At 37.7% G+C, this 11,237-nt stretch overlaps 1 protein-coding gene and 1 long non-coding RNA gene across 3 annotated transcripts in view; one reads left to right on the top strand and one right to left on the bottom strand.

The window, feature by feature from the left end:
- pear1 (platelet endothelial aggregation receptor 1) overlaps positions 1–11,237 on the bottom strand; it is a 69,466-nt gene that overhangs the window by 4,703 nt on the left and 53,526 nt on the right. Inside the window, exons 13-22 of one of the 2 annotated variants that reach the window (XM_042490593.2) lie at positions 10,053–10,155; positions 8,829–8,981; positions 8,601–8,732; positions 8,312–8,443; positions 6,632–6,748; positions 6,163–6,381; positions 2,876–2,985; positions 2,558–2,684; positions 1,379–1,441; positions 444–638 (exon numbers count right to left, since the gene is read on the bottom strand). In XM_042490593.2, the coding sequence (XP_042346527.2) occupies positions 444–638; positions 1,379–1,441; positions 2,558–2,684; positions 2,876–2,985; positions 6,163–6,381; positions 6,632–6,748; positions 8,312–8,443; positions 8,601–8,732; positions 8,829–8,981; positions 10,053–10,155 (1,351 nt within the window). The remainder of the gene's footprint in view (positions 1–443; positions 639–1,378; positions 1,442–2,557; positions 2,685–2,875; positions 2,986–6,162; positions 6,382–6,631; positions 6,749–8,311; positions 8,444–8,600; positions 8,733–8,828; positions 8,982–10,052; positions 10,156–11,237) is intronic. The other variant, XM_042490594.2, reaches the window with a different exon arrangement.
- The window catches only part of LOC121946146 (uncharacterized), a 64,533-nt gene continuing 57,528 nt past the window's right edge, over positions 4,233–11,237 (top strand). The window contains exons 1-2 of the long non-coding RNA XR_006105994.2: positions 4,233–4,528; positions 6,664–6,762. This is a non-coding gene — a long non-coding RNA (uncharacterized LOC121946146). The remainder of the gene's footprint in view (positions 4,529–6,663; positions 6,763–11,237) is intronic.

The raw sequence follows: 11,237 nt of genomic DNA, 5'->3' as shown, positions 1-11,237 counted from the left end.
ATTTTGATGTTAAACTGTTTGTTGGACTAAATTAAAATAGTTAGCAACAACATGGAATGGATCAGAAATAAGATAAGCACACATTAAGTTATTAGAGAAAATATGTCAGCGTATATTACCAGGTGCTGGAAAAAACCTCCTGACCAATGAACACTAAATGAATTCTAACCAGTCAAAGTTTCAGCTGGTTGCAATCTGCAATCTTCACCACTAGATGCCACTAAATCCCCTAAAATATTACACACTGTTCCTTTCTCATGGATGCCTCATTAACTGCAAACTAAATCTACCTACAAGTTCAAAAAAAGTGACCTGAACCTCATTGTTTTCTTGTATCACTGATAATATTAAATGAGATTTTATTCACAAATTGTCTTTTTTGGTTGTAAAGAAGTAAAACTCGTGAGTATACTTTGCAGAAGTAGGTCTAAAGTGTTGCTCACCTCTGCGTAAGGTGGCCGTGTTGAACGGTGGCGGGCTGATCTCGGTGTACGCTCGCTCTCTGGGCACAGCGGACTTCATCTCCATGTAGCTGCTCTCTGGGGGGCAGAAGGGCAGGCCGGGCAGGTCTTTGATGGTGGCGTACGGATTCTCACTGTTCAGAGAGCTGCTGCTCACGGCCACTGCGTCCTTCAGCTCTGTCAACACAAAGAGGGAGAACTTAAAACACATCTGGAAAGTCAGAAACATGCGGCACAAGAGCAGGATCAAGGTCCGTCTATGACAGTGATACTCAACAGTGGGCCAAATCTGGCCCCCAACCATTCCCTAATTCACAATAAAGATAAAGTGATTCACACTGGGAATTGTTTTGTACTTTTAGTATATTAAGGTGCCAGAGTGCATAAACCACATAAAAACAGAGCTTGTTTATCAAAAGAGTGCCAGTGGAAGATACCTCGCACCCCTCGACAGAGGTCCCAGCTAAGCCCCTAATGTCCTAAAATCCTATAAATGTCCTGAATTCTTAAAAGCGTTCAAAAACCCTAGAAGCATCCTACGTCCTAAGTTGCGAAACTACTAGAAATGTACTAAAATCCTAGAAATGGGGGCACCTGGTGGCTCAGTAAGTAAAGCGGGTGCCCCATGTACAGACGCTGTGTCCTCGCCCAAAAAAGCCCAAAAAATATATATTAAAAAAAAATAGTTCTAAAATCCTAAAAACATCCTAAATCCTAGAAATGTCCTAAATGTCCTATCTTGGGAAAAATCCTTGTAACAAACAACGCAAGTTGTGTATCCCTGCTGGTCGATGGTCCGTACGAGTATTGCATCCACAGTTTAATAGGATCCTCTTGCTGACGTACTTTTGGTATTCCTAGATCTCAGTAGTAGGTAAAAGGAGAGGAAAAAGGGTGAAATTAGGGCTATAAACTACCTTTGTTGTAATATTTTCCGAGGCTGGCACTGTAGCTGTAGCTGCGATCGATTCCAAAAGCTCCTGTAAACAATAAAAGACAAATCCTGGCATCTTCATTTTCATTTACGGCAAACTAATCAAAAGCAGATAATCGGCTTGTAAAACCTGCAAAATCAATACCAGGTGAGCGAATGCTGGCAGTGCGACTAACACTTTTTATGAAGTCCTTAATGTTTTTATAGTCTCATATTAAATGTGCATTATTTCTGTCCAAAGGAAACGTGAAAGTCGATAAACTTTGGCGAGGATTGTAAAAAAAAAAGAGAATTTTCCTTGTTTTATCCTCATGTCTGACCTTAATTTACACTTCTGTATTTTTAATCAACACAGGTATTTTTAAAACTGACAAATAATTTTTTTAAGTCATATTCAATGTGTTAAGAATAATGATTTAATTGTTAAACACAAGCAACAGAGACATTATTTTGTCCTGGTTTTAAAACATAATTGGACACTTCACTGACAATTAGAATGAGTCAAGATAAAGTAAAGCAAAAACTTTATATCAAAAAGTTTTATGTGTCAGTGGAGTCAGTTCAAGGTAAACTTTACATAACCGATTGCAAATATTATACAATTTAAAATAATTTACTATTTTTAAATTTGAATTTATTTATTTATGTTTAATTTAATTTACAAATTTAATTTATTTTTATTTATTACAATTATTTGTTATTTATATATTTTGAGAAAAAAAACAACAACAGGGGTGGCAGTTTCTTCTGTTACCTATAGTGTTAAAGGACTATGGTTTCATCTCATATAGATCCCAGGCTCCCGAATTCAATCGTATTGTGGCAGACTTTGTGAAATCAGCAATCATCACATTAGCCTCCAAAGAATCGATATAATATTGTATTTTGACAAAACTAATGACCTGCATCCCTACTCAGAATAAGGAAATTCTTTTAGGTGTGTGAGTAGAAGGTTTTATTCACCATAACTTGGAGGATTTGCGGATTAATTTTATATAGCTGTGGTCAGGAGGTCAGGAAACCAACTCCTTACTTTTATTAGCTTGTAAATGTCAATCCACTTATTACATTTCACTCTAATGCTGCAGGTGTCTCTGCAGAAGTGTCTCCACTAAATGGATGAAGTAACTGATCCCGAGTGTAGAGAGTCACACAGACGAACCTGAGTCTTTGCGGGGCTCGTGGTGTTTCCAGTCTGCAGGCAGAGTGGCGTTGCTCTCGACCCCAAACAGACCCCGTCTCTCCCTCTCCATGTTTTTCACACTGCAGAACAGCTGGTTGTTGGTGTTCTGTATGACACAGATTACACAACAAATCAGAAATTATCGGTGAAAGTACATGTTTTGTCTTATGTTTTCAGCTGTTGTTGACTGGATAAATTACATATTTGTCACAGTGATGCACTACAGTGTCCATGAGGTCTAAAAACTGCCCAGAGTATCAGATGACTCCACTGATGTGAGGCTGAGGTGACGCTCACCTTGATGGTGCGGTCGTGGTTGTTGGGCAGGTGTGGCAGCGGAGGCCTGTTCTGGCTCAGTGTGTGGTAGCTGGGGTTGGAGTAGTAGTGGTGGTAACTGTGAGGAACATCTGCAGGCCAAAATAAACACATGGAGTCATGTATGCTGAGATTAAACCACCCCAAGGTCAATAAAGCGCAGCTCTGTGGAGCACTAATTACAAAAACACAACAGTGAGATAAAACTAAAACCACATAATGACTAAGAACAACTATAAAAACATCCAAATATTATTTTATGATGTAAAAATGCTAAATATCCCCCCAAGAAAACTAATTTCTACCTAAAACTCACAAGACATTTGAAATAGTTCCACTCTTATCATATTTCACTATTTTGCAAGCTAATAACTCATTTTTTAGGAACATGCTTTCATGAATATAAGCAATAACATTTATAGGAATTGTGATCCAAAGTTTGAAAGACACAAGCCCTAAAAATATTGTAACAGGGTACATTTAATCAATTAAAGTACTGAAGTACACATTTGAGGTACTTGTACTTTACTTTACACTTTTACTCCCCTACATTTCATGGGGAAGTGTTGCCTTACATTTTATTGCCTTACATTTATCTGACGGCATTAGTTACAAGTTACTTTACAAATTGAGATTTCTGCTTAAAACACAAGAGAAAAGTTTTTGAATTGTAATGTTTTGTTATCAATTACATTTTCAGATTGTCAGAAAATTAATTGCCAATTATTTTGATAAATATTTATGTTTTTTTTTTAAATAATTCTGAGATTTCGAGGTCATCATCATCATCATCATCATCATCATTGTTATTATTATTATTATATTTTTCTATATTGGGTAGTTTTACTTGTAAAAGAGTATTTTCACAGTGTAGTATTAGGGAGTGCATAGGCCTACTTCCCCCCCACTGATTGTACCTTCAGTCTCTTGAGAAAAAAAATGCACAAAGGCCTTGTCAAAATCTAGTCTTAATTTAGTTAAAGCATTTTTTTGGTCTAACTATGTTAGACTACATTTCAGTGAAATATTTATAAACATATCTCACAAAACATGTAGAATATTTTTAATTTAATATTGTTATCGTCTTCAAACCATGCCATTTTGGCCATGTATTTAATCATACTTACATACTTACTACTAACACGTAGTTGCCTGATTGAAATCACATTTGATCATCTTGTAAGCATTCAAAAATATTATCTAAATGTAGTTTCTATAAGTAAAAGGAAGAAAAAAGTCTGGTAAATGTGATAAATGCTCCTTCTGCTCTCTGCTGCTGGAGGGGCGTGTCTGTTTTTGATTGACAGCAGCTAGTATGTTGGTGAATGTGCCTTTCCTACTCCCCCTGTGATTGGCTGATACTCGTTGCCTTCTTTGCTTGGATTGGTCAGATTTATTAGAATGTCAGAATGAGCCAATCAGAGGCTGAGTAAGGGCAGTAGGAGTAGGGCGGGTCATTCTTTAAGGAAACGCAAATTCGCGGCAGGTAATACGTCCATGGTTGAACACCGCAGGTGAAGGAGAGAAAAAGTAAACATATTTGGCTGTATTTTACCGCTTACAGACGGAAAGCGTTGTTTTAAAGAGATAATAAGACCGGAACAGCGCCTGGACGAACCGAGGTGACATTTGCAGGTAAGTTTAAATACCGTTATTGTAACGTTAGTCCGCTGACGAGCTAACTGTAATTAGCAGTGAGTGTTTCGGCAAAAGAGCAAAATCTGTGTTTTTACGTTAGTTAAAGTTCCAGTGTTTAGAAATCAGGGCGATATTATCAGAAATAGAAAAAATATACATAAATATGTTTTTTATATGTGTATAATCATCTGACAGTGGGAATTTTTGTATTTTCTTTTGTATTTTCGTGACTTTAGAACAGTTATATGATGTAACTACTGTATGTAGCGGGTCCTACATGGAGTCCGCCATGTTGTTTGTACAGTAGCCTAGAATGGACATATTCTCAGTTGGTTACATTTATTGCTTTCTCATAGCTAGATTACATTACATCCTGTATCAAGATGCTGTTAGCTGCCAGTGTATTATTTTTGATTTGTCAACCATTCAACGATACAAATACACATCAGTACTTAAATTAAAACAGATTTCTAGGTAAATATAGATAAAGGCAAAAGACAGGATAAAAATAAATTGAAATGATATTTGTGATGTTACCCGGCATCATGGATGGATGGATGGATGCATGAAATAATAATACGTATCAGAAAACATGACGGGGTAAACATAAACAAACTTATTTTAGTCAAAACAATGAATTATGTCTCTCACAGTTTGATTTTTTTTTCTTCTGAGGTTACTGTCAAAATACAGAGCCTAGCTTTACTTAACTCTTCAAAAACATTAAAGTTAGGTTTTATTTCAGCTAATTTACATAAATAACTTTTATATCTTTACAAAAACTGTGATGAGATTCATCACAAAATACGCTTTTTCATATATTGTGTTGAACCAGAAGGAACCAAGGTGACAAAAAAACATCCAGTAGAGGTTTAAAATTACAGATAATATTATTAGAATAATGCTACAAATACGTAGCCACAGTTTATGGGTATGTAGTTTTATAGTGGGAATCACATAAGAAACAGCTTAAATCAATAAAATGAACCTAAACAGGTAACATGAATAAATTATTTTAGATTAAACTTCTTCAATGTTATTAACCAAAAATATTTTGTGTTGAGGAAAAAACTTTTCATGGAAAAAATGTGTACGTGATTATTTCAAAAAGCTATTAAAGGTTCAGCAGAAACACAATTAAGCTGACATAGAGTGCAAATCTTAATGTTGATCTTAACGTTGCACACTTTTCCAAAAGGTGAGTCTGCAGCAACAGTATAAAGAACACAAGCTGATATATAACCCTTAAAGGGCAGCTCCATTATTTCTTTATTTTTAATGTTTTATATCAATTTGTAGCTTCCTAGTAGAGTTCCTTTTATATTCAGATCTGAACATTCAAATTTTGGTCGAAGTGCATTTGTTTTATCATCAAAATGCTTTTTTCTCATGCCTTTTGAAAACGTTTTTCCACATGACCTGACGAAGGTTTCTGCATGGTGATGTTGCTACATATAAATTCTTAGCCCGCCTAATGTGCCTCTCCCTCTTAAAGAATTGTGTGTTATTGATCTTCCAAATTAGCTATATTCCCTTTAGCTCCCCAGCCGGTATGGAAGCTAAGCTGCTGTGGACGCTATGTTAGTTCCTATCTGAAAGTCACAAAATAATGTAAATTGACATTGACATACCTGGAACGGCGTATTCAGAGTTGACTGTACGGGTGGTGGAGAAGGACACGGTCGGCGTGTTGTTCTGTTTGTCCTTCTGCCTGCGGCGGTAAAGCAGCAGCAGAGCCAACAGCAAGACCACCAGGATGACGAGCACGACGATGCCGCCAATGGCTCCCCACGACTCCCTCTCACCAGGAGGAAGGGGGACCATAACGCTCCCTGTCTGCTCAGACGAGTCTGTCGAACCAGAGGTGGAGAGAGAAAGCACAGCAGCTGTCATTAACTTTACACCCCTGTGATGGAACAAGGACAGCCATGATATGACGTTTATATCCTTGACTTTTTTTTTTTTTTTTTAAAAAGGCTCACTTCAATCATTACGGGGTAATGAAGGCAAAAAAAGAGAGGCAGATTGATGTGTGCAGTCTGTGAAAGTGTATTTTACTGTAGCTCCTGTATTTATGGGGAAACCTGTTTGTATGTATACCTTGTTTACAGTCTTCTCCTTCACACACACAGTCTCCAGTAAACCGGTCACAGATGAGGTTGGTGGGACAGGAGCAGGTCTGAGAGCAGAACGGACCAAAACGACCTGGACTACATGCTGAAAAACACAAGGTACATATCACGTCCAGGCATTAGACACATGCAGCTATGGTGCAAAGAAAAACTGCTTCACTTGTGTGGTTATATTTCACCATATTTGCGATAAATTGTGGATTTAATGCTGAGTACAACTATAATTTGTTCCTTATTATTTTATTCAATTTTATCTGTTTAAATTAATTTTGATTTAACTTCTGGAGAAAAATGGGACTGTAGAGCTGCAAAGTTTAGCTAATTAGTTGATCAACAGAACACTTATGCCTACATGCACTTGATGACTTTGAAAATTTATTTAAAAAGACTTTTAAAAAATTACATATAAACACCATGTTATGTTTATATGTAACCATGTAATTTTCAGTCACACTGTGAGATTTTGCAAAAACTGGGGATCTTGCAGGGTCACTGTTTGCAAGACTAGATTCATTTTTGAGATTGTCCTGCACCTGGTTGAAAGCAACACGCCAAACTCCCTTTGAGGAATATGAGATACTAACATATCCTCACAAGTTTACAAAACACACATTTCTAGAAACACATGATAAAAGGAGTCACATGTCAACAGTATTCTTCAATTCTGCATCAGTATAAACCATAAAGACAAACCGTATTTGCACACAAACTTAACATTTTGGAATTTGCTGCCTCATCTCGCTACCAGCCTCTGTTAGTTGGCTGTGCTATTTTAGTGGAAGGAGACTGTGGAAATAAAAGGTGAAGTGTTTAAAAAAAATTAGATTTCTCACTAAAATAAGCTGGTTAGTGGCTCACATACACACTGATTTATATATGGACTCTTGTTCACCCCACAACTCCACCAGTTTCTCCTCATTTTCCACAGAAAAAGAGAACCGAGTTCACGTTCTTGTGCCTCCTTGAGTCCCGTCCATGTTTATTGTCTACCCGGTTTGATGCGTCCTGGTTGTTGCTGGATAGAGCGCAGCTATTGGTTGTTGACATTATTCGCCTCATTGAACTTCAGTATTTTTATTTATCATTAGCCAAGAGTAAAGATGTACAATAATATAGAACATGTTTGATGTACAATGCCAAGTCAAAAAAAAGACTGACATAAAACAGGTGAGACTGAGTTTTTTAACTACCTTACACCAAAAACTCAAGATCAACATCGGAAAAGATCATTGAAAAGTCTTTTGGTGATGTCTAATAGGATAATATCCTGAATATCTGGCTATTGGACCAATATAACGAGAAATATATGACATGTCAGTAATTTTCCGCTTTTTCTAATGTGTTACAGATTTAATGATTACTTGAGAAAATAATTAACAGATTGAGGGAATAATTGCAGCTCTAGTAGGATATTTTAGAATATAACATTTAAGAGGGCGTGCATGGCAGCTGTCGTATCTTGGTGATGACAGTTGCTTTTGCACTCATGTTATCGGTAAGTTATTAGCACTTCAATCTTGGGTGTGATGTTGTAATTGATGCAACATTCAGATGTCTTCCCCTCTGATCAGTCATATTTTGTGTCATTTTTTTAGACATTACCTGCAGAAAATGCAGTTTTCTAGTTGCCGTGTGGTGTTGCACTCACGTATAGAGCAGTCGGTGGCGGTCCAGCCAGGCAAACATTCACAGTGTCCGTCCCGGTGGTCGCATGTGGAGTTGTTGGCACAGTTAACACACACTTCAGAGCAATGTTTGCCGTAGTAGCCAGCTGGACAGACTGTGAAACGCACAATGTCATATACAAAATTACCTGCGCTAGATTATACTGAGATTGAATGTAGATGGTGTCTGTAGCATCTGTGCCACATGCTAACGTATTAAATGAGTTTGGATGATTTGGACAAGGGTGTATAATTTTTTATGTTAATGTCAACCTTGATCACAGTTGGGTCCAGTGTTTCCAGGAAGGCAATCACACTCTCCTGTCACATGGTGGCAGCGGTACGACTGGCCACAGGACGGGCAGGACATACTGCACTGGTCTCCATACATACCAACTCTGCATTCTGGGGGACAAAAGGATCATCAGTAACATAGTCAATCCAGTACAGCTCTGGCTTTGATCTGATTTTTCATTTTGTGTGGTGATTGTTAACACTCACTGTTTTGACAAGTGACTCCCCAGTATCCTGGGCGACACACACACGCTCCATTTTCCCTCAAACAGGTGTCACTGTTGGGACAATGCTTGAAACAAGTCTGGTTACAGTGGCGCCCCCACAGACCCTCTGAACATGGCTCACTGCAGCGAGAGCCTTGAGGGAGAAAATTGGAGAGTAGTTAAAAGGAGCAGGGCAAGCCTACCATCAAGGCGCCATCTTACACCTGCCGCAAAGTGGCTCACAGTGCCACTTTGCCACAACTGCTCTGGTTGCTTCAGGCCGATGCAGTGATCATTTTTACGGCCAGTGACCACATTGTGTAACTGGGGAACGCAATTTTGCCCATCTGTGTGCCAATGGGGCAGTCGGAAATGAGATGTGGTCGGATGCATTGCTGACATTTTTTCAGTTTTGAGGCAGCACAAAGTGATTGCGCCATTGACCATCAAAAACCTGGTCTGAAGTCAGAATGACGCATTATTTTCCTGCCATATATATATATATATATGTATATATATATATATATATATATATATATATATATATATATAAATATATATAAACAAAAGCACTACTAATGCACGGTTCAGCTTCAAAAATAGAAAATCAATATGTGGTGCCAGATGTTGATATTGTGGTGGGGCACCACAAACAAATTAACACGTAGGAAACCCTGTTAATGTATCAGTAATAATAATCCTATATATAATAATTCAGCACTTAATGGATCATTTTTTTCTGGAATATGAGTACTTAAAGTACTTTTAGCTGATACTTCTACACCTCTGCTTAGGTGATATTTTGATTGCAGGACTTTAATTTTTTTTTTTATATTGCCGTACAGTGACTTTTAGTGAAGTGAAGGATGTGAATACTTCCTCCAACACTTAATGTGGTAATAATACTAACAAATAATGTTCACAGTGATGGATTGCCTATTGTGTACCTATTTTAAAATGTAAACTAAATGCTGCAGGGGAAGTATAAAATCTTTGGTATAGTATAAAAGATGGTTGTCAGTAATTTAAAATATTGGTGATTTGAAGTCAGTTGGCAAAAATAAACAACATCACTGGCGGTCCTTTAAGTCAGAGGGTAGTACAATCCGATTCAAAGAGAGACATAGTGGTTAAAACCTGTGGCTCACTTAGTTCTGCTGGGCCAGACTTATCTGTGGTACCGCAGCCAAGCTGGCAGCAACACCAGGAGGACGTCATCACTTACCCCACCAGCCTGGCAGACAGTGGCACTCCCCGGTGGTTGCTTGGCAGCCGTCAGCGTGAACACAATCACACCTCTTCAGGCAGCCTGGCCCAAACGTGCCCATCTGCACATGTGAGCAAATGCCAACGGGCAAAGAATTGTCAGGGGAATCTCTTCAGCGTTCGGCCAGCTCAGTCAGAGTCAGACAAAATACTACACTGGCAATGAGTCGCTGTATGGTCAGCCTGGTGGGCTGGCACGCCAGCGACAAGAGGGGCACGTGTCCAAAACGCAGATTAAAGCATACAGAGGGTGAGGTAAGGGATGAAAAGCTGGACAACATTTCTACAGACTGTCCAGTCAGAACCGCCATGTTCTGTATAATTATCGCCCTTATGATTTGTGTATTAATCTTATCAAAGATAGCAGTTCATTTGTCCACTCAGCTCGACATAGAATAAACATATAGTGCAGTTTTCTTATCTTCTGCAGTCGGTATTATTTTACAAAGTGGCATGTGTTTTCATGCAACGCTGCGGCTTGAGTCCAGGAAATTTTTGTTGCTTTGGGAGAAAGGGTTTTGCGATACTCACGATAATGGTGACATTTAAAAATGAAATATTGATATCATGTTAATAATACACATATGATATAACTTGTAAATAACCCAGCGGCTCTTAAATCATTTCCGTTTCTTTCAGTTCTTGCTTTTTCTCCCTTCCCCAACACCATCTGGTTGCCTTTTCACTATCTATTAAGTGTAATTTATGTTTTTTTAAAAAGTTATGGCTATAGACTATTTCTCCACCTCCCTACACTTTTATTTATTATTATTGAGTGTAATTCATTTGCCAAAAAAAGAAAAAAAATGCACAAAGTTTAAAATGAATGTGACTGATAGCATTATTTTTTCCCCCTACTTTTCACTAGATATCACAATAATATTGTTATTGTGAGCTCTTTGTCTACCACTTAGGGCTGGAATGATATCAGATTTGAAATACATGATTATCGTGAAAAACAGAAAAGAAAAAAATGACCTTTTTACCAAAACATTGCACCCTAATTTGTACTTTACACATCCATTCATTCAGTTTTTTGCTACTTTTATTGTATTCTGTTTTCTTTGTATATCTGTGTTCTATATATATATTTTTTCCTTTGCAAATCCAGCATCTTTTTTCATGTAATGAAATTTAATTATTT

The sequence above is a fragment of the Plectropomus leopardus genome, chromosome 11 (assembly GCF_026936395.1).
Source record: "Plectropomus leopardus strain MGB_pleo_1.0 chromosome 11, ASM2693639v1, whole genome shotgun sequence".
NCBI lineage: Eukaryota > Metazoa > Chordata > Actinopteri > Perciformes > Serranidae > Plectropomus > Plectropomus leopardus.
The sequence above is the reverse complement of the archived record's forward strand: the minus strand, read 5'-3'. Positions and strand labels throughout refer to the sequence as shown.